Genomic DNA, 25,599 nt, shown 5'->3' with positions numbered 1-25,599 from the left:
CGTGTGCATACTAGTGGTTAAATCAAATATGCTTTGTTTGCATTCCTTTGTATTATTCAAATCTAATACTCCTACAAAGATTACTAGTAAACCATAACAAATTGATGTTTCCCACTTTTTGCCCAAAAATATTACTCCGTGAACCAAAATTGCCGTCCAACAAGTTTAGCATCCACCCATAATCCCCACCACCAACATCATTAGATGCTACAAATTCTATAAGGAATGTGATAAATTACAGTCACCTCTCAATTTGACAAGAGAATGGGAGCCAAACTCCATATTTGATGCATCAACTGTCTCAGTTTTGTAGCCAACGAGCGTCCTCTTTCATCCACGTAGCTCACGAACTCCATAATACCTAAGGTTCAACTGCATCTTACTATATGTCCATCTTCTCAAATTTAAGAAATCTACATAATGATTCAAAACTGCCTTACCCAGAATTACCCTCATCTGAATGTATCTGATACTCGTCTTCAATCTGGATGCAACATACACTGCACAAGATATACAATGACTGAATCAAGTGCAGAAGAGAGTTATAAACATTGTTGAAATATCAGCATTTTTGGACTTGAGTTTTCGAAAATTGCAACTTTCATAACCAAGTACAGAAATATCCTCCTAGGTCTTATAACTAGATGCCATCAGATGCCATTAATTGTCGATGAATGAAAGACAAAGTGAAGGTCACAATCAAAATAAGCTGTCAGATATCTTCTAGTTAGCCAACCGGAATATTAGTTCACCCGATTGATCTATTTGATGTATATATGAATGAACCTTAGTTTAGGAAGATTTTGATTCTCACAATTTGGCATACCCCACCATTAGGAGCAATTAGGTATAGTAATGATGACGTATGTGTGAATTGAACAAGCGGTATAGAGGTAATGCATGAGGCCAAAGGTCTCGGGTTGGAGTCTTCCGTAGTGAGGCCTTTAAATTTAAATTCATTTACCCATCCAAAACAAATGATGAAAAAATAAAAACCAAAGCTGGAATATAGAAAAGCAAGAGACATGATAATTCTGATTCAAGAAGATAATATAACTATATAATGCATTGTACATGTCATATCCACCCAGACTATTCATTTAATCAAATAGAATTGATATTGAAAGGCGAACGGGTTTTTACCTGATTCAGAATTTTCCTCAGCAGAGAGACCACGGAAGGCACATTTAGCATAAATCAGCAGTCGGGTTCGTTGAGGAGCACCTAATTTGCTAATCAAGGACCTTAGCAGCCCACTTTATGGAATACAAGAAATAGCAATGAGATAATTTAATCAACCTTACAAACAATTGTGACAGTAGCATAACATGGAATCAGGTCTTACTCGGTCCGCAGTATGGTTAGAAACTCAGGGGGCAATGATTCCATGAAAGAAGATACATCCTCCATTTTTAAAGATTTCACTTCGTCCCTTAAATGTTCCTTCTCTTCAGGCGACATTCCTCTCCCAAGCACTGATTTACTTCAGTTATTCAGATGTAATCAGCATTACATTCACATATAATGATAAATGCATCATTGAATGCAAAAAGAGAACGATGATGAGAACTTAGAAGTGGAACTCCCATCCATGATAGTAAAAAATAAATTAAAGGAGGAAGCCATAGAGAGTACCTATTAATGGTTCTTCCAGTAAATATAACAGGAAAATATTTGGCATACTTCCCAACACCAAAGGTTTCACCCAGCTGCTGTATTTTTTGTGAATCAAGTCTAATTAAGGCATCCCAGAGATGGCAATAGCTTTTTCTGAATTCTTCAGGTAACTGTTTGTAGATCCCATGATCCAGAATGACTACATGTACATATATGTATTTGTTAAGCAAATGCAAAGTCAATTTTTAAACCAAGAACATATATGATAAAATAACACTCCTACAAAAAGAAAGGTTTCAAGTAGAAATGCTTAATTGTACCTAATGAAAAGCCATTGTGCCTATCTGGAGAAACTAATATGTTTCCAGGATGCGGGTCCCCATGGAGGAAACCATGAAGAAATATCATCTCAGCAAAGACATCTATGAGGGTTTTGGCTACCTAATGTCAAGCAAAACAGAATAGAAGAATGAGAGTCTCTTATTCATTGAAGATACCAGCTTCTTAAAACTGATCAACAGATATTTTCTTATAAGTCTAATCAGTCAGCTATATAGAAATAACAGTCATAAGGCATGCCCAGGAGTCAAGGAAAATAACTATGTCAAATGACATGTCTCCCACAAACCAACCTCAAGCGGATTGATACCCATTCGCTTCAAATATTCCAAATCATCAATCTGAAACCAATGAAATTTATGTTACCAGTGGCTTCACAGAAATTAGCACATCATGCTTCAATGCATGTGAAATATACTAGTACTTACTTACATATAATGCAGAGATTCCCATTATTAATAAAAGAAAGTTGCCGAACCAGCACAAATAGTATTTCTTTAATGTTCATGTAATTGACAGAATTATGAGGATACTGAATCATTACAAGTGAAGTTCTTTAACTGACTGCTTCCTCCTATTTTTCAGGTTTAACCATTCTTTTTTGGGTGGGGTGGGGGGGTGGGGGACCTAAAAATTTAGCCTGTTAGCTGTACCTTATGTCCTTCACAAAATTGCATTGTCAAGACCTTCTTGCTTGTGAAATCCTGTCAGTATAACCATGACATATCTAAGATGAAAGGAGGAACTTTTGCATTGATTAACTCAAGAAAGAAATGCATATAGTTTACCCAATAAACAAAAGGGAACTTGACCATCTTGTTGTTTTTAAAATTATTTGCTGCTCTCTCTGAGTTTTTAGCCTCTTGAATGAAATCTATAGAACAAGAGAAATGAAAACCATTCAATCATTTAAGCGCAACAAGGGTACAAAAAAATTCACGCACATATTTTAGTTTAAAGCAAAAACATCATAAGTACGAAATATTCAAGCACACATGTTGAAGGCCCCAAAACTTGTGATGGAATAAGTTTTGATAGCATTAAGTTAAAAATTAAAATGGCTAGATAAGGCCTAGTCCAATAAAAAGAACAAAGATAAAGATGGAGATACTAAGCTAAGCATATAAGAAATTAAAATAATCCAAGAAGAATCATAGTGCATGTCTGATGACAAAACACCATGATACACTCACCAAGTTCAGACGCAATAGACTTTGTAAATTCTGATACCATCCACTTGAACCTGTACTCCGGGAACAACTAGAAAATGCAGCAACTAACGTTTTAGACCACACTGAGGAAAGGGCCCATAGAGTTGGCTCATTTTCCCACCAAATTCTGCATTCATTCCAATTGGATAGCTGTCTTTAAGTATCTTCATTTATGATAAATGATGTCTTTACTCTTTCCCTCTCTGCACATATATGAGCACTCCTCTCTAATTTGCCTAAGGAAAATTTATGATTAAGAAAGGAACAGAACTACATAAACTCTAGTGTGATAACCTAAGAGGTCATGACATAAAGCTATTTTCTACCACCTCCGTCCCTTAAAAATAGAAACTATTTCCATTTTAGTCTGTCCCTTAAAAACATAAACTTTCTATTTTAGGAAGTGGGCCCCACAATCCATTAACACTAGTTCCACTACTTTTTCTCTTCTTCTCTCTTATTTTACCAATCCATCTCTCTTACCTTACAAATTATGCATTAAAACCTTTGCCATTAATTATTTTTTTTTCAAATAGGGAGGTAGTATTACACAATGTGATGAATCTACAAGTCTAACGACAATGGGGATGAGTCTCTTTCATCTGCATTTTCTATCAAAACTAATAGAATGACTCTACCAGTAAATTAATGATCAACTATTCTTGGTAACCAGTGACACTGTAAAGATTGCCGTTGAGCCGGTGCAAATATAGTTAGGTGGGAATTTTTTTATGTTGAATTTTATCAAGCTTGTTTTTTCTATCTTGCTTCATGAAGTCTGACACATCAAAAAAAGCTTCTTTGGTTGTGGCTTGGATCATAGACTTAAAACAGTTTCGAAGAATTATTGAGTGATACAAGTGCAGATTTGTGTAGAGCCAGAGAAAAAAAAACTGAGGGCGCAGCTCATTATTATATTGAAAAGTTGTGACTAATATAATTGTGATGAACCAGTTTTAAAGAGCTCTGATCATCCACTGCAGGCATTGGGCCACTATGTAGCAGCTCATCCATTGAGAGTGATGGTAATTGATGATTAAGAGTGACGGGAAAACAAGGGGAAAGAAAAGAAGTGGTGATGATTGGAATATTGGTAGTTAAATTATACGAGCCCCCCTTTTTCCCTATTTCTCTCTTTTTCTGCAACGCTCTCTACATTTTCCATTACGAAAACAGACGGGGAGGTGGGCTTGTAAGAAGGCTTTAAAGACCAAACAGACTCCAGGGGGAATAATTGCCACATAATGAAACAGTAATTTCAAGAGTTGAATTGAAGTGCACTTTTTACTTGTACAATAACCCTCAAACTAATAGTTTTGTGGACATTACAACAAGTAAAAGGAAACAAATAGACTTTTGAATTGGTTAAAGCAGTTTTAAGATCGACAGCCATCATATATTGCCACAATCTTTAAACAGTAGGCAAGAAACTTCTCACGCACAATAATGTGTTAGTCTACATGCACATCTTATAATATATCTGTTTGCTTTCATGCATGCCTTTGAACATACGTTTTAAAAAAAAATACTCTGTCAAAGTAAAAGAAAAAAAAGTTAGCTGACTGAATTAAAATCTTACCCATGCAACTGATCTGGAGAGTAAAGCCATTGTAGCAAGATCAAATTTCATTTGATACTCTAATCCTGGATATTGGACCTGTGGTTTCAAAACAAAAGTGGAACCATGTAATCTCATTTAGAATTGTCTTATTTGGTAGGCTTGTTAAGAAAACACAAGATAATTAGAGTAAGATGGGCTTTAAGTGCCTAACATGGGCCTCATCTTATCCACCAAACAGTCAAATAAGCCCATATAACTCATGTATCTTGGCCTTACCTAAACTACCAAACAAGCACTAAAAGAAACAATACAGCAATATAGAGAGATGATGAATACGTTTTATAGTTATGTATGACAATCATGTACTATTACAATTAGATTTTACTATACTTTAACAAAAATGCAGCTAAAACAACTGGTATTCAAAGATTATAGTATTAGTTAGTAGTATTATTCTCTAAATGAAAGGGCCATGGTATACAGTATAAGAATCCATCTGAACTGAATACTGGTTTTTGCAAAATGTATTTTACCAAAATGGAAACTGATCGCTTTGTGGTGTGTTTGAGTCATTACCAAGAAAACAAAAAAAGTAAAAAGTACTACAGAGCTGAGCTGGATTGAAGCATCTTCTCAACACCCGTCAGCCACCCCCCCACCTCCAAAACCCCCCAATTCCACCAACAGCCACAGAACACAAGCAGCAATGTTGAATAATTTGTTAAAGTAAGTGCGAGTCCTACTTGAGCAAACTAAATATCAATGCATGTAGAGACATGGCTGTCAAACAAAGTACTAGTTCAAGTGTAGTTCAACAGATTAACCTTGACAGCTGCCTGCTGATGGCCCTTCAAGACGGCACGATGTACCTGAGCAATTGATGCAGCAGCAATTGGTTGCTCATCAAACGAGAGAAATCTGATCCATGAATCCAAATGCCAACAAATTAGATTGTTCACTGTACAGAAAACTTGTGACTGGACATGAATGTAATCAATGACATTTCAAGACTATTGAGAAGGTCTTAGATTTGAAGAATTAATCTTTTGAGTCATTTAGCAACCGATTATGAATATTAATCAAACTTAATTAACGAGAAGCTGCGCATGATCTACTTTACATGATATGCTTATTTTAGATCCAACAATGGATATACAAAAAAGAAACATTTACAAGAAGTGCCAGGACATTAAATGGTTTATAAGTCAATTAAACTTACATCTCTGATATGTCCTTCCCCAGACTCTTTACTATAACTTCCTTGACAGCTTCAAAATTACATGGAACTGCCTGAAGCATCAGTATGAGAATTACCATAAAATTCAATTAAAACAGTCAGAAGACCACAAAAGTTGGTTAAAAGAACTGAAATATGACAATTAAAAACCTGATCTTGTAAAGATGAAAGAGTAGACGAATATTCTCGAGGAACTTGTCGTGCTGCAGCAACAAACTGGCCAGCCTTTACATAGAAACCTTTGTTGGTGTCACATAAATTTTGGATCCTTCTAGCTGATCTTAGATGGATCTAAAAATTGCCACAAAACATTAATCAAGCACAAGAAACTTTCCTCCTCAATGCAAATGATAACAATGATGCAATTAACTTTAATTATTATGCAGATACAATCTAATTATTTATTTTTTCCACCATCATTTTCATTGGAAAAAAAATAGATACAAAACCAGGAAGCAGAAAACATCGGACAACATTAAGAGCAGAAATAGCACCACAAAGTGTACTTAATGACGAGGAACATGACATGATTGCGGTATATATCATTGAATTCAGCACAGGATGTAAATATGACAGGAACAGCATAGTATTGACAATAGTAAAGACGGGTAAACAGAAGATGATAGATTAGAGTTGCGATGGAATGCTTCAGAGAAATTCCTCTCAACATTTTTATGCCCTAAGGATGTTGATTTGTAACACGAGTTGAAATCTCTGCAACTTAAAACCCCATGGCTAGATGATAATAGCAAAATTTTATACTGAACTATTAACATGACATGATCAAACGGAGTTAACTTGAAAGAGATAAAAATCGAGAAACAGGGCAAAACATTCGCCTAAAATAGCGGTAGATTCAAAAACCTGAGATAGTGTGGATCCATACTCGTCGGAATCAACCGGTAAACCGTGCAACGAGTACTTGTAATCAACCACGCAAGAAGTAATCTGAAAAATTGAAACTTTTAGCAGCATTAATCGAGTAAATCGAAAAGGAAGTGAAGCAGATCCTCACGGTAAAGAGGGCGCGGGAGGAGCGAACGACGCCATTTAAGAAGCTAAGGGGAAAATTGGATGTATCGGCAGAATCGGAGGAGCCGTAGGCGGCGATTCCGGCGGCGGTGAGCACAAAAAGCGAGGTTTTGGCTCTTAACTTCAAACCTCCATGTCTACCCATCTCTGGAAACTGGGTTTGGTTTCCGTAGCGGAAGAAAACAGTAATTGACAGTTGAGCAGTAAATTTTACTTGAATTTAACAGTTAACTTCTAACCTCCATGTCTACCCATTTATGCAGTACATTTTAGTACTTGAATTTAACAGTTAACCGCCAATTGATTGTAATTGACCTTTAACAGAAATTATTTAAGGTATTTATATGTTAATGTAATTAGTATCACATCCATAAATATAGTGATTAAACAATTGACATTCAACTTGTATTACAATGGATTTCTGCCCTCTTCCACCAATTGTCAAAAGTCAAGTCCAAATTTGACACTTTTTGAGTTTGTCAAGAAATGAGAGACAAATGGCTCCTTCAATCCTATGATGTTTTTGTAGTGAAAGAGTGACAGAGCATTGATCAGAGACTGGTCGAGGCCAGAGTCGTGCAGCCGGAAAAGCTGGTGCAGCTGCCTCTTCAATGTGTGGGAAGCAGCAGTGGTGGTGTTGATCCCTTCCCACTCTCAACCAATGCTAAAGAATGTTGTGATCACTTTCTAGTCTCAGCTGCAATGCCTATTTCTGCAGCATCCTTTTTTTTATCAGTTTGTAGGTGACCAAGCACGATACAATCGCACCAATCAACGCTTATCCACCATAGACGAAACGTTCTTTCTAGACGGTAAGATCAATCTTAGAGAACCACACCAATAAACAGATCAATCTTATCCACCATATTTCAAGTCTTGAAATATCTTATCAGTTGTTGGAGCGCTTAGTCAAACACCCTCTTAGCACACAAGAAACTTACACTATGCTTCGACCAATTAACAATAGAAGCAAAGGAAACACAGCAGCTGCATATTGCACTCAATATCAAAGCTAGGTACTATAGCAAATAGATCCAAAATAGAACAACAAAAAACACTGCAAGACTTCAACTTTAATCAAGGCAAACACCCACGGAAGACATGACATCACAACGTAGTTCCACAAAACCTGATGTCCTAGAAGATCGTGGATTGAAGTGCGACAAATGTCGCCCGCTTTCTTGCCGGGACAAACAGCGTCAACGGATAGCCCATATGCTAGCAACGCTTGAAATGGAACCATCACCTAAAAACACAATCGCTAATCCTTTCAGGGGAACCCCACATAGTGAATTCGTCGAACAGTTGGAAGAAAAGAATAAGAAATGATGACCTCGTAATCTTCGACATAGTCTCCGCACAGCAAGAGGACCCTTTTCTGCCCAGCCATCTCTGGTTTGAAATTAATCTCCTGCTTGCTTTAGTGTGTGGAGGATATTTTGGAGTAGAGAACACTGAATGTTGGACTAATTGTCCCTCTCTATTATCTTGAACATATCATATTATCATTTTGTATTATATTTGGAATATTTGTGTAGGACATATGTTTCATGGCTGAAAAATGGAAATAAAATAAAGAAATCATCATAATTTTAAACTTTCCAATACGACAAGCTATTTTATGGAAATAAGGGAATCCCATTGACACGATGCTACTTTCAATAAATGTTTTCAATATAGTACTATTCAGTTAACAGATGGGGTGATAGCTGTGTAATATTATTGTACTCCCTCCGTACCATAATAGATGGCACACTCGGAAAATATCACGGGATTAGAGATAGTACTCCTTCCGTCCCATAGTAGATGTCACACTCAAATGGCTCCTTCAATCCTATGATGTCTTTGTAGTGAAAGAGTGGCAGAGCATCGATCAGAGGCTGGTCGAGGCCGGAGTCGTGCAGCCGGAAAAGCTGATGCGGCATCCTTATTTTGATCAGTTAGTAGGTGACCAAGCACGATACAATCGCACCAATCAACGCTTATCCACCATAGACGAAACGTTCTTTCTAGACGGTAAGATCAATCTTAGAGAACCACACCAATAAACAGATTCAAGTATTGTACTTGTGCAAAGGTTTATTCTTGCTTGTCAACTTGACATAGTAAAACCAAAAATTCAAACTTGGGATCTTTTTATATATAGTTGAATGATAATGTAAAACACAGTGCAATTGCCTTGTTTGATACCAACAACATACATTTATCATTGAACTCCACCATATACAGTTAATTGACAAAATTCCAAAGTGGCAAATATCCACAGAAGGAAAAGAAATAAAAAATGGGATTCCACAATTAGCAGCAGCAGCATGATTCTAGTGCCAAAAATAGCTAGCCAAGTCAGCGCCATCATCCCCAGCAAAGCAATTCACAGAGCCGTTGAGATGTTGATCCATGTTTAGGGCACACCAATTCACATTCCCATCCATCGGAGAGCAGTAGCCGTAGTTGAGATAATTGCGATCAACGAAGGGCACCGGAAGTTGAGCGTTGGCCATAACATCAGCAACAGAAAAGGTGTAATCTTGATCAAAACCGACCAAATCAAGCACCACATTGTCGTCGCTCTTCTCCTCTTCCAACATCGGCAGATTCAGAGGCGGCGGGCAGTAGAAGTCCGGCACCGCAAGTTGACCATTGGCGTTGGCAGCCACAGCATCAGCAATCGACAAGATTTCATCTTGATCAAACATGTCTTCCAAATCAAGCATATCATCGCTGTTTTGCTCCTCCTCTTCCTCCTCCTTCATCATCTCCTCCCGTTTCAAGAAATCGCTTCTTGACCGCAAGGCCTCAGCCTTGGCGCGCACGGCGTCGCTCAATTCCCGCAACTGGGACTCGTCCATGTGGTCGAGGCGATCGTCCCAGTTGCCGTATTTGGCCTCCGCTTTCTTCTTCACGAGTCCCTCCTCGGCATTCCCCTTGAAGAAATCGGACACCCCAAAAGCCCTAACGGCGGCGGGATCGGCCTTGTAGGAGTCGATTAGGCGGCGGATTAGGGCGGAATCATCGGGCCAGATGAAGGTGGAGTTGGTGGTGGGGTCGCGGATGATGATGCAGGCGGGAACGTCGCAGAGAGTAGTGAGTTGGTGGAGTTTCTTCTTCAACCCCTCCTTTCTATTCTTCAGAGTTAGAAGCCGTGATTTCTGCTTCTCAATAAACTCCACTTTCAACTTTCTTCGCCCCATCGATTTGATTTCTCAGATGATTCTTGACAAGGAAAGATTTGATTTTTCTGTTTGATTTTGATCAATACCGCGCGCGCATAAGGTGTGGTGTATATATAGAGTTTCAATATTAGTAACTATGGAAAGAGAGAAAGAGAGAAAGAGAGAGTGATTTCTTGTTTAAAGCGAGAAAAAATTTCGCCTTATATCTGAGAAAAGAGAGACTGATTTCTGTAAAAAAGGAGGGAATGGTTTTCAATTTTGGAAGTTCAGCTTAAATCCAAAGCTATTAAGGGGTCGGTTTATAATTTATATATAGGGTTTAACACGGAATTTACTTTTACTGTTAAATATTTTGACTGTACTCTCTTTCTACTGCAAATGAGATGGAGATTACATCTCTTTTTATTGTTACTCTCCTTTTTTTCCTTTTTATGTTCGAGTAGTAGATTTACTAATCTTATACTTCACCGCATAACTCACATAATTTTGTAGAATTTAATGTATCAATTTAATCTTCTCTTATAGTACAAGTAAATATGCTACATTCATAGTTAATTCATTAAATATTTATGTATATTTAAGGTATTTTCGTTGTTTCTTATATTATGTTCTTTTTTAAAGTTAGTTAACTATAAAAGACTACATAAATATGCCCACTAAATTTTATCTTCTTGATTTCTTAACATAATCTCATTTTAACTGCATAAAAATAAGAATGCAATCCTTAATTTGAATCCCCTTATAAAAGTGTGAATAAACATGATCATTTATTATTTTAATTAGTTAGATATTATATCAAACTTTAAAACGTATTTATTTAACCCTGATACTGGACCCTGAAATTTTGATCAATCCAATGACATTTTCTTATACTTAATTGGGCCAACCCAATATATAAGCCCAACCGATTCCCAACGACCAACCCATCAGTCATCACAGAGTCATCCTCTTTAAAAAATCAATTTAGGGCTTTTCGCCGGAAAAACAAAATCGAACGGAACGGCGACGTAATGGACCTCCCGCCGCCTCAGAAACGAATCCGCTCCTCCTCCCCGCAGCCACCCCAACCATTCGACGCCTCAATCGACCTCTCTCTCCTCGAAGCCCTCGAGAAATCGCAGCAAAATGCCATCGAAACCCTCGACCTTAAAACCTTGAAGAGGCTCGCCCTCTCGCTGGAGCGCCGCCTCAACGCCAACACCGCCGCCCGCCTCAAGTACCCTGACAACCCCGAGAAGTTCGCCGATTCCGAGCTCGAGCTCCACGAAGAGCTCCAGAAGCTCAAAATCCTCGCCGGCGCGCCTGAGCTCTATCCCGACCTCGTCAGCCTCGGCACCGTCAATTCCATCGCTGGACTTCTCAACCACGACAATACCGACATCGCCATTGATGCCGTCACGCTCCTGCAGGACCTCACCGACGCAGACGTTATCGAGGACAACGAGGAGTCGGCGCAGGTGCTCGTCGACGCGCTGATCGAGAACAGTGCGGTGGAATTGCTGGTGCAAAATCTGTCGCGGTTGAGTGACTCCGACCCCGATGAGTCGGCCGCTATTTACAACACGCTGTCGACTATTGAGAATCTTATCGAGGTGAAGCCTTCTGCATCCGAGCTTGTGTGTGAGAAGACGAAGCTGTTGAAATGGCTCCAGGCGCGGATTAAGATACGCGAATTCGATAGTAATAAGCAGTATGCTTCCGAGATTTTGGCGATTTTGTTGCAGAATAGTGCTGCGAACCAGAAGAGGTTTGGCCAGATGAATGGCGTAGACACTTTGTTGCAGGCCGTCGCAATGTATAAGTCGAAGGACCCGAAAATGGGCGATGAGGAGGAGATGGTGGAGAATTTGTTTGACTCTCTGTGTTGTGTGTTGATGCCTTTGGAGAATAAGGAGAGGTTTGTGAAGGCGGAAGGGGTAGAGTTGATGATCATTATCATGAATCAGAAGAAACTATGCTATGGCTCCGCCATCAGGGCTTTGGATTTCGCAATGACCAACTATCCGCCTGCGTGCGAACGGTTTATTGATGTGATGGGGTTGAAGACTGCTTTCCCTGCTTTTATGGGTAAGGTAAGGCAAGTCCAGTCCCCTCCTCCATCTTAAGATCCATTTAGTGCGGTCAATACTACATTCAAGTGCTTTCGTTATTGATCACTTAGTGATATAATTCGTATTGCTCTCCTGTATATGTTTAAAATTTGTAAATGAACTCAATTTAGTTGACGGAAAGTATAAACATCGAGGAGTTGTACAACTGGAATACAGCCTTAACACGCGAGTCATGGGATATAGTGACATGAATATCTTTTTATACTGTTATTTGATTGCTACGTTATGTTATGTTGATCAGTGTTCGTGATATAGTGAACTGAATTCTGGCTCCAAGATATGATTGTTGATTTTGTAAGACCTTGTTATATATCCACCGCCTGCAAGTCTACCTTTGTATCTGAAGTCTTGGCCTTTTTTTTGTTGGTTAGGTGCCTCTCAGCAAGAAGAATAAGAAAAAACAGTCAAAGGAAGAATTGGAAGAACGCCTCTTATCTCTAATTGCATCCCTATTTGGTAAGCAGGCAAGTTCCATTTGGTTTAGCTATGTATCCCTGAGTTTTAAAATCTTACGGAGTTATGTTTTGTGGATCTCATTTCTGTTTCCATGAGGGTTGATACTTCATGTGTCCTTCAATCTTAGATGGATGGTATTTGTGCCTTTTTCCAAACTTGTTTGTAGTAAAATTTGCCATCTTCGTAGCAAGAGTTGGAATCTGTAGTTGTATTTCCCTTTGCATGTGGTTATCATTTTTTCATTCCCATAATAATGTAATGGTGCCAATAACAATGCTTATTATGCTCCAGGTGGAATCTTGAGGGGTTCGAGAAGGGAAAGATTGTTAAGCAAATTTGTTGAAAATGAGTGTGAAAAGATAGATCGGCTTATGGAACTCTATATGAGGTAATTATTGAGCACATCTTTCAGATATCCACAAAATTGACAGTTCTACTTGGGATATTTTATTATCTTGTGAATCTAATCTCTGTGTATGATTTATAGATATTCAGATAGAGTGAAAGAAGAGACTGAACGGTTTGATGAGCTTGAGCTTGATGATCTTGAGGTTACTTAACACCTATATTCTTCTTTCCTGTCACTATTCCTTTGCTATAAATCTTGTCAGTATATCTGTATTACTGTTGCAGATTGATGATGATGAGAAATATAATCGGAAGCTGGAATCTGGGCTCTTTACTCTTCAGGCATCCCCCTCTTTTTTCTTGTTACTAATTATTTTACTTTCTACTGGTTATTCTTGTAGTTAATTATTTCTTGTGCTTAGCAGTTGATTGCGGTTATCCTGGGCCATCTTTGGACCTCTGAGTAAGTCTGGATATCTTATACTGTACATCAATCAATGAGAGGACTGTGTTTTTTTTTTAAAAAAAAGACTAATTTCTGGTGCTGTTTTTCTTGTGCTGTGTTTGTAATTGGTGGATTTGTCTTTTATAGGCACCCTCGAATGAGAGCAAGGATTGAACTGCTTTTGAAGCAACAAAAGTTAACTAAGAATGATGTGAAGAATATTCTTCAGGTATTGTATTAGCCTATCAACTTATGGCTAAAATGGCCAACTTAAACTTCAATAATTCTTCTTCCTCTCCCCTTCCTACAAAATCTGCTTCTTTTGGATGCGTTAATTGAACTTGGGTATTCATGGTATATGTTACAGGAGAATTTTTACATTTGATGGCATCACATCAATTGTGTTGTCAGTTGTGCTTGTTCTACTTTGTGATGGTTGTATATGCTTAAACACACATCAATTTTGTTGACATTGGTTTTGCACTCTTTGTTTCTGTATATGAATAACAGGAGTATCATGACAACATCGGTGACCTTGATGGCCCCGAAGAAAGAGAAAGGGCCCAGTCAAAGATCTCCAAATTCATCTCCGCCTTATCCTGATGGCGAGATTTTTGCTAATATCGATATTTAGCCATCCTTGTTGAGATCCTGTATTTTGTTCAATGTAAGCAGATCTATGTTTGTCAAATATTCAAACAAATCAGTAAAATGACTCGTGTGGAAAATCAATTATTCTTACTTTCTTTCTCTCTGAAACCCATTTAGCATTTTATGTCCAATTACCAATCAAGATTCGGTATGTTTAGAGCATATAAATTAAGGATTGAGATGGGAAATACTCCATCGAGTTCTTGAGTAGAAATTATTGCTTTTATTTTCCTCGTCAGAATTTTGTTTCCCAGTCAGTGACTGCATTTGGGATTTAAAACGAATTCGATTTCGTGACCCAGGTTTTTGATTTAGTTTATCGATAATGTTTTCAGTAAAAGTAGTAAAACAAAAAGATGCAAGTTTTCAGTAAAAGTAGTAAAACAAAAAGATGCAAGTTTTGACGAAGAATAATTTAATGGTCAATATTTTCTCGATGTATGTATAGTAATAGTACTATACCAAAGAGGTATGATCCACCTTTCTATGCAAAGAGAAACTATACTTTTATACTTTCAAACTAAAATTGAAGACTCTATATAGGAGTATTAGTAATTTTTTGCTCAAGTCATTGAAAATTACTAATTTGACAGAAACAACGGAAGTAGGTAGCCAAAGTCAATCAGTACCTTGGGGAAAAAGCTGATGATTCTACAAAATATGGAAACTAGTTATTCCAGACCAACCAGCTCTCTCTTTTAAGCAAAACAAAATTTGAGAAATACTAAAAAAGAGTATGGGTAAAATGGAATTACTCCCAAAGGAATACGGATACGTGATTCTTGTTGTTGTTGCATATTGCTTTCTGAATGTGTGGATGACTATCCAAGTAGGCAAAGCCAGAAAGAAGTAAATTTCTTGTCACTAATCTTCAATTTAATTTGGATGCTGGTGTTTATGATCTGATGATTTGGGTGCAGGTATAAGGTGTTCTATCCCACCATGTACGCAATCGAATCAGAGAACAAGGATGCCAAGCTCTTTAACTGCGTTCAGGTTTGCACAAAACACATCGATCATCTTCTTTCACTATTGATCCGTGTTAAAAGTTGTGATGAAATGCAGAGGGGGCACCAAAATTCGTTGGAGCTGATGCCGATGGTGTTGATTTTATTGATATTGGGAGGGATTCGGCATCCTGTCATTGCTGCATCACTCGGGGCTGCATATACTGTTACACGCTATTTCTATTTCACGGGCTACTCTACCGGTCACCCCAAGAATCGTCTTACAATCGGGTGGGTGCTTCTTATGTTTCATTTCATTCTCGAATTCTTCTATCAATATCATACCAGTTCAGACTTCAGCATAGTATGAGTATCTATCGTGCATCGTTTGTTTATGTTTGTATGTCGATGTAAAAATTTATTAAAATCGGGTTGATACATTATATCTGATGCAGGAATTACGGGTTCGTAGCCATGGCTGGGCTTATCGTTTGTGCAATATCGTGTGGAGTGCATATGCTCATCGCATGACTTCTTGATTTGTGTTACACTACTGCTCAAGTTGTAAACTTGTCATTTGTGGTTAGTGGAGTACCATTTGTAACATGCTTAATAAGGCTATTTAACACTGCTTTTAATTGAACGATCGCACAACCACTCCCTCCCTTCTATGTTAATCGAGACATGCATTTCTTTTCGGCACAAAAATTAAGAAATAAATATTTTTATTTGAAGTGAAGAGAATAAAGTAAGAGAAATGATAAAGTAAGAGAGATGAGTAGAGAATGAAGTAAAAGAGAGGATAAAGTATGCGGGAGAGAGTGTAGTGCTTTTTGCCAAATATAAAAATGAGTAAATGACTCTATTATGTTAGAACGTCCTAAATGCATACTGCGACTCTATTAATGAAAGTGATGAGATGGATTGTTGCAGATACTGTCCTTTGGAGCATCTCCAAAAGAATACTACTATCATCTATTTACCTTTCTAAAATGGAATACCCTTCCAAAAAAGAGTACTCCATCTGTCCCATTCAAGGCGTTCACATTCTTGAGTGACACATGATTTTAGGAAGAGTTGTTAGGTGGAGTACATATAGAGAAAAAAACAGATAAATATTTTAATGAGGGAGAAGAAAGAGATTTATTTTTAAATATAGAAAGTGGACATTTTGAGTGAGACAAACTAAAAAGAAAAGGTGGACATCTTTAATGGAATGGAAGGAGTAACAAGTTACAAAAGGAATATGTATATAATAAGTTACAAAAAGAATATGTATATAGAAAATGTAAATTATTTTCTAAAATAAAAATAGCACAAGATGCATTCTAAAACATAAAGGTATAATACCTTCTCAATTACCTTTCCTATATGCAAATATGATATTTATAAGATTCTACCTCTCTCCTTAGAGATGCTCTTAGTTAAGGAATGGAATAAAAAAAATGGTTAAAAAATGGTGTGAGACCCATGAATAGTTAAGGTATGACCCACCACGAAAAGCACAGTTGTGGTTGCTTTAAGTGACAGAGTATCTTGCTACTTTTATTGGGATAAGTGATGTAGCGTTTTGCCTTTTCTGTCTACCGAGAATCATTTTATGCAATTTTATTATGATAAGTGTACATCTCTATTGGGAGAATCATTTTATCCATCTCTATTGGGATAACGGACATAGTGTCTTGACTTCCTTTGTCCAGAGAAGATAAATTTATATTCACCTCTATTCGGATAACTGACGTAGTGTCTTGCCTTTTTTGTCTAACGAGGATCATTTTATGCACCTTTATTAGATAAGTGACACAGTGGCTTGCCTTTTTTGTCTAGCAACATGATATGACATTGTTATAAAAATTTTATTTGGTAAAATGAAGTAAGTGATGCTATTATGAAATTGAATTTAAATGAATTTTACACATACAATACACACATAAATACACACTACATATAACTACATAAACTACATGCAATGCAAATATAACAATAGTACAAAATTACACACACATTTAAATTGATTTTATCCAGCTAATTGCAAGTTAGCGATGTTAACAATAATAACATTGTTTTAAAGAAAAATGCTAGTGTCTTCAATAGTTAGTCAAAATTCAAAATCACTCATTTGACTCATTAACATGAACAATTCCCCTGTAAAGTACTCCTATTTAAAAAGTAATGCAATAGCTTGACCATGAATTGTCGACTTTAACAGAAAACAAAAAGGGGAAATTGAATCAGTTTCTCGTTTTTATTCCTTTCTGATTTCTGCAAGATTGACAGATATTTCACTCGCATGCACAACATATTACAAACTGATGTTTAATCAAAGATACAAAATGTTTAAATAGATTTCATCTGATAATTTTTGGTGCAACCTTTATTTAAACACATGTCAAATTGTCAATGATTTTATATTTTTTATTTGCTAATAACATGTTGCTATTAATTATAATACGCATTATTGTCCTCTTTAATTTAAATTAGTAAATCCGTTTTGTGGCCTCAATTTAATAAGTAATGCAAAAACTAAATCTATTGATGACATCAAAAAGTTTGTAGGAAATGCTCCATCACTGTCTCAATGAATTTAAAAGTTTAAAGCTGAGTGGAATAAAATAAATTGTTGAAGCAAATCTAATAATTGAAAGGCAAAAAAACAAGTTATCATAAATTAAAGCTTTTTTTTTTTTTTTATAATTCTGAACAATCGAGACGGGATATTAATAACATTTCAATAGTTTTAATTAATTAAAATAAATAAATAAATTGCAGACACGGTTTGGAACTTTGAATACTAATTCTTCAATTTATTACCCATTGCTCTCTCTCTTTTTTTTTCATTTTCTGAACAGGAACCAAATAAAGAAAACAAAAAAAAAATACATAAATAAGTGCAAATTCAGCTCTTATTACCTCTGAATATGAATATCGAGTTCGTTTTGTTACTCTTTCAAGTTTCAAATATAACGTCATTTTCAAATTACCCTGTTTTTCAAGTAACTATTCATTTCAATTTCTTGCTTCATATTTATTCCCCCAACTACTAGTAAAGGTTTTATTGAATGCAAAAATGAATTATAGCACAGACTAAAATGAATTACCTTCTGATTCAATTATTGGATCGTCTTCGAATTACTTTATATGTCCAAATAACTTAGTAAAGAATGACAAAAATCTAGTAGGCCGATTTATGTTTCGGAATGTTACAAATATTTTTTGATTTGTTTATCAAATAGTAGTAATCGAGCAAAATATTATCGTTCTTCCAATCATCATTTACAAAATGTTTGAAATTAGACATCATCATTACATAAAGAAAATTGCAATATGAATCTTATTTGATAGTTCAAGTTTTTGAATTATAATATCAATAATATTTGAGATCCGACATATAGTTCCAGCATTTTATTGGTACTATTGTAATTTTAGAAGATTTGAAATTCAACACATGTATTGAATATAATTGATTGATACTTATCCAAATATTATTGTGCTCATCCCACTTGCCATTGCCAACAATGAAGTGGTCAAGATAATTATGAATTACTAAAATTTTGAATCTCTAAATTTCTAAGTTCCAATCCGACAACACAATATACATGACTTAACCTCAAATTTCGAAATTCTAATAAACTAACCGTTATTTATTCCATATTCAAATATGGATCAAGATTCCTTTTCTCCATCTCTCTTTGAATATATCCGCTGTGGGCAACAATATTATATAGTCCTCAAACAGTAGTAGGTAATCTGACATCAATATTTATTTTTTCTTCTTTAAAAAATATTCGGATGCTGTTAACTGTACTGCTAGTATTATTTATTTCAATATATTATTTTATACAGTATTCTTTTGAAATTATATGCAACCGTATTTAAAAATAATCATAAAATATATTTTAAAAGTATAATGATAACGGCTATATTGAATGCCCCGCCTCTGTTAAAATTTGAATTATCTGTCTCTTTCTCCACCCTACAAAAAGTGCCATCTTTATTGCGTTGTTTTCTTGAACACTGCACCCTTTTCTTATCATTTCTCTCCGCCACAACTACAAATCTTGAATTTTTTTTCAAACATTTCTTTCAATTTTTGTTTCTTGAATCTCAACCAAAAAAAAAATGGGCAGTTGCTTCAGCAAGAAGAGTGTCTGTGCTTCTTCTCCGCCTCCGGCGGCGCTTCCTGACCCGCCGGAAAAGCTCAAATCCGAAGCTGCTCAGCCGGAGAAGAAAGAAGAAACGGTTGTAAAGAAAGAGATTTTCATAATCAAGCACCGGAAGAGCCACGAGGTCGAGAGGCAGAGACCGGAGCCGGAGGAGAAGGCGGAGGTGAAAAAGGTGGATGAATTTGTCGAAAAGGGCAATGGTTTGGACGGCGGAGGAGCGGCGGCGGCGGTGAGGACTTCGAGCTGCACTAAGGAAGAGGTGGACGCTATTTTGATACAATGCGGCCGCCTCAGCCGGAGCTCCTCCACCGGGAAGGCCGGATTCTCGGCGGAGAGCGGCGGGAGGAAGTATTCAGGGTCGAAGAGGAGTTACGACTTCGACAACGACAGCAGGAGAGGCGACGACAACAATGCCGATGGGGACGATGAGGCTGTGGCGAGGGAGAGGGAGAATCGGCGGAGGGAGCGCCGCCTGTCTCAGGGGCGGCGGAGGACGCCTAGCAGGGAGAGGGACCAGGCGGCGCATCAGCGCTCCGGAAGCCGGGAAAGGAGCGGCAGCGGCGGAGGGAGGCGGGTGAGCAGATCTCCAGGTAGAAGATCTGAATCCCCAATCGCTACACACAGTGGGACTAATTCCAACTCCTCCGCCGCGAATGCCAATCCACGGCCGGGGAAGCTGGTTTCGGTGCCGGCAATGGCGATGGAGAAGAGTACTAATGCCGCCGGTGAGGCTGCGGCGGCCGTTAAAAGGATTCAAGTGAAGAGAAACGCTGGAGGAGATGCGGCGAGAAGCGCTGCCTCTCCGCGAGCGAGATCTCCGGCGAGGTTGAGAGCTCAGAACGATAATCAGAATCAGCAGCAGCCGATTTCTCTTAGCCGGAGCAATTCAAGGAAAGCAGAGCACTCTCCTTACCGGAGAAATCCTCTTTCCGAGATCGACACCAACATCATCTCACAGGTATCTAATTTCATTTCCATTATTCAATTCGAAAAATCCCCAATCATCTATCAAATCGAATTAAAACAGAGCACATTTTGATGAAATCGAATTCAATCGGCGTGGTGCAGGTAGCGCCACCGCAGAAATTGGCAAACACAGAGCAGAAAACAGCCGGCAACAATGGCGGCGGGGTAAACGTGATTCCCCCGGCCGTTACGCGAACCCGCTCCTCACGCCTATCTCGAGATCTCGACATCAATCCTGAAACCCTAGCAAACCCTAACTCATCCTACACAGCACTTCTGCTGGAAGACATCCACAATTTCCACCAAAACAACGCTCCGCCGGCGTCGTTTCCTCTGCCGCCGTGCGTGACCAAAGCATGTTCCATCCTGGAAGCCGTGGCCGATCTCAACTCCAGCACGGAGCAGATCAAGGCGAGGAAGGCGAAGCAGGATCCAATTGTGGAATCGGAGATCGTAGGGAGCGATGACCTAATGCAGCCTAGCTTCCACAAGTACGTGACGGTAAGGAGGGGCGCCGGAGACGACGAAGACTTGGAAGAGCAGGAATCCTCCGGCAGCAACAGCTTCGTGGGAAGCCAGCAGCAGTGGGCGTGCTCTTCAAGCTGGGAGCCTAATTCGGCAGAATCGACGAGATCGGTGGGGTATCAGAGGCACACAGCGGCGTCGGAGTCGGCGAGAGTAGTTGATGAAGGCAGCAAGAAACTCGGTGCTGCAAAGAATAATGGAATCGGAAGGGCGAGAATTGCGAGTCGAGTTTCGCATACTGTTGCTTCTTCAGCATAGCCACCACCATGGCTCCTCCCTTCTACTTAAACTTGTGTTTTTTTAGCTACTTCTTTCCTTGTTCAACTGGAAAAACAGATGGTTTTTTCATATTTGTAGAAATTTGTGTTTGGTTGCTAACTTTGGCAACCTTGCCTGTTAATTACTTGAACAATCATCTTTTTTATCATGTTTCAAATTCTTTATTTGGATGTGTTAAAATTTTTCAAGTTCGGTATCCTTGAGCCCTCATTAAGGGCTTGTTTGGTAGCCCTCATTAGCCGTGAAACACCCGAAGGGATCACCTCCTACGTTATATTCTACATTTGCTAATACACCATTATAAAGTGGACACGTGGAACCCATAATTATGGTAGAATCTATTTTCAATACAACCTCTCTCATATTTCCTCCCTTTACCATTTTTAATCTAAATGTGTTAACTCTTTTTATAAATAATTGTATTAGTTAATTAGCGTTTCTATATTTTTTATTACGAAGTGAATTATGCTTATTACGAGACCAGTTTATGAATTATGAATCTATTTAAACCTAATTAATTAGCTTTACGATGTCTTTCTATAATCTTAGCAAATACACTTGTTTATACACGAATGTGTTCTTCTTTGCAAAGAGAAAAAATGTGAAAAGTTCTGATATATATATAGTCTAAACAAGTTAAAGCACATGAACTTTAGAGGTAAAAATAATCACAACAAAATTTTAATTTTTGAATAAGCCATGCAATATTTGTTATTTTTATAGGAATCATTTATATCGTGGAATTTGTTTCAATAAAATATGAAGAATTAAGAAAATAATAAAAGAAAATTTATTTTGAAACAATCACTAAAAACTTATATTGCCATTTTATATTTTAAAATAATCAAAATACTTATATTATGCATCATCGGTATTTAGCATGTGGTATATCATAACTATAAAATCATGGAGAATAAATCATTTGGCTTAAGCAGAAATCTTAATAATAAATTCGTTCAGAATAAGTAGCAATGTGATATTATTAGTATTTTTTTAAAAATAAGAAAACACAATTACTTTGATTAAAATAGTAGAAATAGAAAACAAAGGAGAGAAAGTCACGGAAAGGCTAAAAAGATTATGTTAGAAATAGATTTTCTTTCCTTCAATATAAATCCACATGTCCACTTTATAGGGGTGTATTAGCAAATATAATATATAGTGTTGGAGGTGATCCAATCCGGTGAACGACCTCTTCCAACAGGGCTAATCTTCCGTTTGGTAGCACTAAAACTACTCAGAGGACCTGGTAAAAGCAAGCGGGTTTCAGGCTCCTGTATCCTATTATCCATGTGAGAAACTGAATCAGGGTTGAGAGCATGTATTACAGACGTTCATTTCACGATTTGGCTGAAAATAATTTTTTACCCATTTTTACCCTCAGCTCCCTCCACAAACAAGCAACCGTTGCTCTCGTCTCTCCCTCTTTTTTGGCAGTGCTATTCTCCAATTGACGGTATCGTCATCACCGTCTCCCCAATTTCAGACCGTCACACATTTTGGTGTTGAAATCCAAATCAAAATCTACGATTGCGTCGTTCAATTCGTTCAACTTGTTGAGCTTTGACATCTATCTGTTCGATTTGCTTAATTGGAGTTGAGAGAGAGATTGGGGGAGGGGAGGGGAGGCGGAGGAATTCAATTTCATCTCATCCCTTAACTATTCATTCAATTTCATTTTTTATTTCTATTTCCAACAAATTCAATTAATAAAAACGCACTTTAATAAATAAAATAAAATTACAAATTAAAATCCTAAAAAACAAAAAAAAACACATAAATTAAAAATTGCACACTTAAATTCAAAATCTCAAAACTCAAATCATAAAAAATGGAGGCAAAGAAGCTTTTGACGCGCCGCGACTTTCTCCTCCTCCATACGTCGATCTTCTTCTAGCGATTCTTACATTATTCGACGCATTTGCTCAAATAGATCCATGAATGGATTAAAATTTGGGAGAAGAATAATGTTTTGAGATGAAGAATGTAGAGTGTTTGAGTGAGAATAGAGAGTTTTTTATGGTGGATAATTTGTGAGAATGATTTGATATTTATAGAAGTGATTGGGGGATTAAAAAAAATTAAAAATTTGAAAAAAACGGCTAGTATATTTTTGGGATTTTTTTTTAAATTTTCAAAATTTTCCTGAATTATTTAAAAAAAAACAAAAAAACAAATATTTTCAACGGATATAAACGACGCCCACTCGCGGGCCGGCGAGTGGGCATCACGCACGAACGGGAGCACGCCACGTCGCCAAGGCGCGTGGCGAGCTGTCTCGCGAGACGCCTCTCCCAGATGAGCCACGCGACGAGATGGAAACGAGATGGGAGGTTGCATCGCTATCTCGATGCGGTCTCGTCTCAGAGAAACGAGATCGAGCCCGCATCGAGACGCGATGCAGATGCTCTAATGTATTATTCTTCTTCATCACTTCTATCCATTTCTTCGTTCTGATTATATATATATATATATATATATATACATATAGGGATGTACTAATATGCTAACTAATTTTAAAGTGCTAACGTACATCCAATCACGTGCTGCCATGTGGCACGAAAAATGCAATATTATATACAGAAAAATGCAATATGAATTTCGACAGATTGCATTTTTGTTATATGAAGATTGCATTTTTTATTGTTGAGTTTTGCATTTTCGATATTGACTGTTTAATTTGCATTTTATATCTATACGGATTGCATTTATATATGTGAAAATGCAAAACTTAACAATATAAAATGCAATTTTGTGAAAATGCAAAACTTAACAATTAAAAATGCAATTTTCCTATAACTAAAATGCAATCTGCGGAAATGCATGAACAACTTCACAAATGTGTATTGCATTTTTATATATACAATATTGCATTTTTCGTGCCACATGGCAGCACGTGGTTGGATGTATGTTAGCACTCTAATTAAGGATGCACCCTAGTGCTCCCCTATACATATATATATATATATATAGTATAACAACTAATTTTAAAGTTACAACGTACATCCAACCATGTGCTGCCATGTGGCACGAAAAATGCAATATTGTATACAGAAAAATGCAATACACATTTGTAGAAGCTATAAATGAATTTCGGCGGATTGCATTTTTGTTATATGCAGATTGCATTTTTTATCATTGAGTTTTGCATTTTTGATATTGACTGTTTAAGTTGCATTTTATATATAGACGAATTGCATTTTTATATGTGAAAATGCAAAACTTAACAATAAAAAATGCAATTTATGTGAAAATGCAAAACTCAACACTATAAAATGCAATTTACATACAACTAAAATGCAATCTGCGAAAATGCATATACAACTAGATTGCATTTTTGTGTTTAAAATATTGCATGTTTTGTGCCACATGGCAGCACCAGATTGGATGTACGTTGTGACTCTAAATAAGGGGGCACCCTAGTGCTCCCCTATATATATATATATATATATATATATATATATATATATATATATATATATAACTGTAAATTTTAATTTTATTAATGCACACTAACGAGTTGATAATTTTAATGCACAATATTGAAAGTTATTAGTTATTACTGTAAATTAGTTAGCACACTAACGCAATCTTATTTTTTTCTTCTTCTATCCATTTCTTTCGTTCTGATTATATGACATCAAGACTTTTATATTTTGTACTCCTTGTACTAGTATTTAATCCCGTGTCACAAAAGTTTTCACACTTAATATATTCATTTTTGTCAAATTTTAATTAAAGTATAAAAAAGAAATAGAAACCAAAGTATATTGAACAATAGTAGTACCCACTATTATGGAACATGCTAAAATGACAAAATGACTCTACTAACATGGAACAGATGGAGTAGTATATTTTATCATAGAATAGAAGAAATCAAAATTAACACAACTCTAAATATGTATACAATGTTTAGTACTCCTTCCATCTGTCATTACGAGTCCCGTTTGTGTTTGGCATGTATAAGGAAAATTGTGTGGAAAAAAATAGTTGAATGTGAGACCCTTATTTATATATTGTAGTACTATTAATTTTATAATAAAATACAAGTGAATGAGTTAGTAGAATACAAGGTCTATCTACCATTTACAGTAAAAATGAACTGAGACTTCTAATGACGAACGCACTAAAATAGTAAACCACGACTCCTAATGGCGGATGGCCAAGAAAGATGACCCTTCCTTAGCGGCACATAATTTTCTGCAACTTTATTTTGTGTGTTAATGAAAATAATAAAATAAGAGCGATAAAATAAAGTATAGATAAATGTGCTTCTATTTTTGGTAATGAGTCATATTTGGTGGGACAAAGAGAGTATAATTGTATTTTTAAATTGTAGAATTTGAATATCAAATATAAATAATTAATTCATTTATATATATAAACCTTAAATATATTTAATATCGCGATAATAAGAAATAAAAAAAATATTAATGTTAAAAAATATCTAGTGTTATACATAGATCAAGAAATCAAAAATTGAAATTTGAGCTTAGCTAAGAGTATTCAATATCGATTATACATATACCAATATTATA

General features: G+C 36.8%; 5 protein-coding genes across 5 annotated transcripts; 3 read left to right on the top strand and 2 right to left on the bottom strand.

The window, feature by feature from the left end:
- Positions 1-17: 17 nt before the first annotated feature.
- LOC125209627 (Protein kinase superfamily protein) lies at positions 18-8,505 on the bottom strand. The gene is made up of 17 exons (XM_089066817.1): positions 8,331-8,505; positions 6,981-8,243; positions 6,830-6,913; positions 6,116-6,256; positions 5,948-6,018; positions 5,553-5,646; positions 4,747-4,824; positions 3,150-3,216; positions 2,745-2,830; positions 2,610-2,660; positions 2,250-2,297; positions 1,938-2,058; positions 1,636-1,816; positions 1,346-1,483; positions 1,144-1,256; positions 441-500; positions 18-361 (listed from the first exon to the last, which is right to left on the bottom strand). Exons 2-17 carry the CDS (start codon positions 7,140-7,142, stop codon positions 249-251), a joined length of 1,608 nt encoding a protein of 535 aa, XP_088922943.1. The 5' UTR covers positions 7,143-8,243; positions 8,331-8,505; the 3' UTR covers positions 18-248.
- A 671-nt stretch (positions 8,506-9,176) lies between these two features.
- Positions 9,177-10,383, bottom strand: LOC125209630 (uncharacterized). Its single transcript, XM_048109219.2, has one exon. The coding sequence runs from the start codon at positions 10,186-10,188 to the stop codon at positions 9,316-9,318; it is 873 nt and encodes a 290-aa protein (XP_047965176.2). The 5' UTR covers positions 10,189-10,383; the 3' UTR covers positions 9,177-9,315.
- Positions 10,384-11,103: 720 nt separating this feature from the next.
- On the top strand, positions 11,104-14,289 carry LOC125215128 (ARM repeat superfamily protein). The gene is made up of 8 exons (XM_048116452.2): positions 11,104-12,242; positions 12,653-12,737; positions 13,029-13,125; positions 13,225-13,288; positions 13,371-13,427; positions 13,511-13,548; positions 13,678-13,759; positions 14,041-14,289. Exons 1-8 carry the CDS (start codon positions 11,181-11,183, stop codon positions 14,131-14,133), a joined length of 1,578 nt encoding a protein of 525 aa, XP_047972409.2. The 5' UTR covers positions 11,104-11,180; the 3' UTR covers positions 14,134-14,289.
- Positions 14,290-14,833: 544 nt separating this feature from the next.
- Positions 14,834-15,793, top strand: LOC125217102 (uncharacterized). The gene is made up of 4 exons (XM_048118928.2): positions 14,834-15,030; positions 15,102-15,177; positions 15,247-15,419; positions 15,584-15,793. The coding sequence occupies exons 1-4, from the start codon at positions 14,918-14,920 to the stop codon at positions 15,657-15,659; spliced, it is 438 nt and encodes a 145-aa protein (XP_047974885.2). The 5' UTR covers positions 14,834-14,917; the 3' UTR covers positions 15,660-15,793.
- Positions 15,794-19,121: 3,328 nt separating this feature from the next.
- LOC125210781 (uncharacterized protein At1g65710-like) lies at positions 19,122-21,225 on the top strand. Its single transcript, XM_048110370.2, has 2 exons — positions 19,122-20,249; positions 20,360-21,225. The coding sequence occupies exons 1-2, from the start codon at positions 19,248-19,250 to the stop codon at positions 21,038-21,040; spliced, it is 1,683 nt and encodes a 560-aa protein (XP_047966327.1). The 5' UTR covers positions 19,122-19,247; the 3' UTR covers positions 21,041-21,225.
- The last annotated feature ends 4,374 nt before the right edge of the window (positions 21,226-25,599 follow it).

The sequence above is a fragment of the Salvia hispanica genome, chromosome 3 (assembly GCF_029641045.1).
Source record: "Salvia hispanica isolate PSC_SH4W2 chromosome 3, Shi_PSC_v1, whole genome shotgun sequence".
NCBI lineage: Eukaryota > Viridiplantae > Streptophyta > Magnoliopsida > Lamiales > Lamiaceae > Salvia > Salvia hispanica.
This window is presented reverse-complemented; position numbering and strand designations above follow the sequence as displayed.

Excerpts from the sequence above, each read along its gene's own strand:
- LOC125209627 (XM_089066817.1), bottom strand. The coding sequence starts at position 7,142 with ATGGGTAGACATGGAGGTTTGAAGTTAAGAGCCAAAACCTCGCTTTTT. Across the intron at positions 6,257-6,829 it reads ATGGATCCACACTATCTCAG|ATCCATCTAAGATCAGCTAG; the intron begins GTTTTTGAATCT and ends GGCAATTTTTAG. Across the intron at positions 5,647-5,947 it reads GGGAAGGACATATCAGAGAT|ATTTCTCTCGTTTGATGAGC; the intron begins GTAAGTTTAATT and ends TTCATGGATCAG.
- LOC125209630 (XM_048109219.2), bottom strand. The coding sequence starts at position 10,188 with ATGGGGCGAAGAAAGTTGAAAGTGGAGTTTATTGAGAAGCAGAAATCA.
- LOC125217102 (XM_048118928.2), top strand. The coding sequence starts at position 14,918 with ATGGGTAAAATGGAATTACTCCCAAAGGAATACGGATACGTGATTCTT. Across the intron at positions 15,031-15,101 it reads GTAGGCAAAGCCAGAAAGAA|GTATAAGGTGTTCTATCCCA; the intron begins GTAAATTTCTTG and ends ATTTGGGTGCAG. Across the intron at positions 15,420-15,583 it reads AAGAATCGTCTTACAATCGG|GAATTACGGGTTCGTAGCCA; the intron begins GTGGGTGCTTCT and ends TATCTGATGCAG.
- LOC125210781 (XM_048110370.2), top strand. The coding sequence starts at position 19,248 with ATGGGCAGTTGCTTCAGCAAGAAGAGTGTCTGTGCTTCTTCTCCGCCT. Across the intron at positions 20,250-20,359 it reads ACACCAACATCATCTCACAG|GTAGCGCCACCGCAGAAATT; the intron begins GTATCTAATTTC and ends GGCGTGGTGCAG.
- LOC125215128 (XM_048116452.2), top strand. The coding sequence starts at position 11,181 with ATGGACCTCCCGCCGCCTCAGAAACGAATCCGCTCCTCCTCCCCGCAG. Across the intron at positions 13,126-13,224 it reads CTTATGGAACTCTATATGAG|ATATTCAGATAGAGTGAAAG; the intron begins GTAATTATTGAG and ends TATGATTTATAG. Across the intron at positions 13,760-14,040 it reads ATGTGAAGAATATTCTTCAG|GAGTATCATGACAACATCGG; the intron begins GTATTGTATTAG and ends TATGAATAACAG.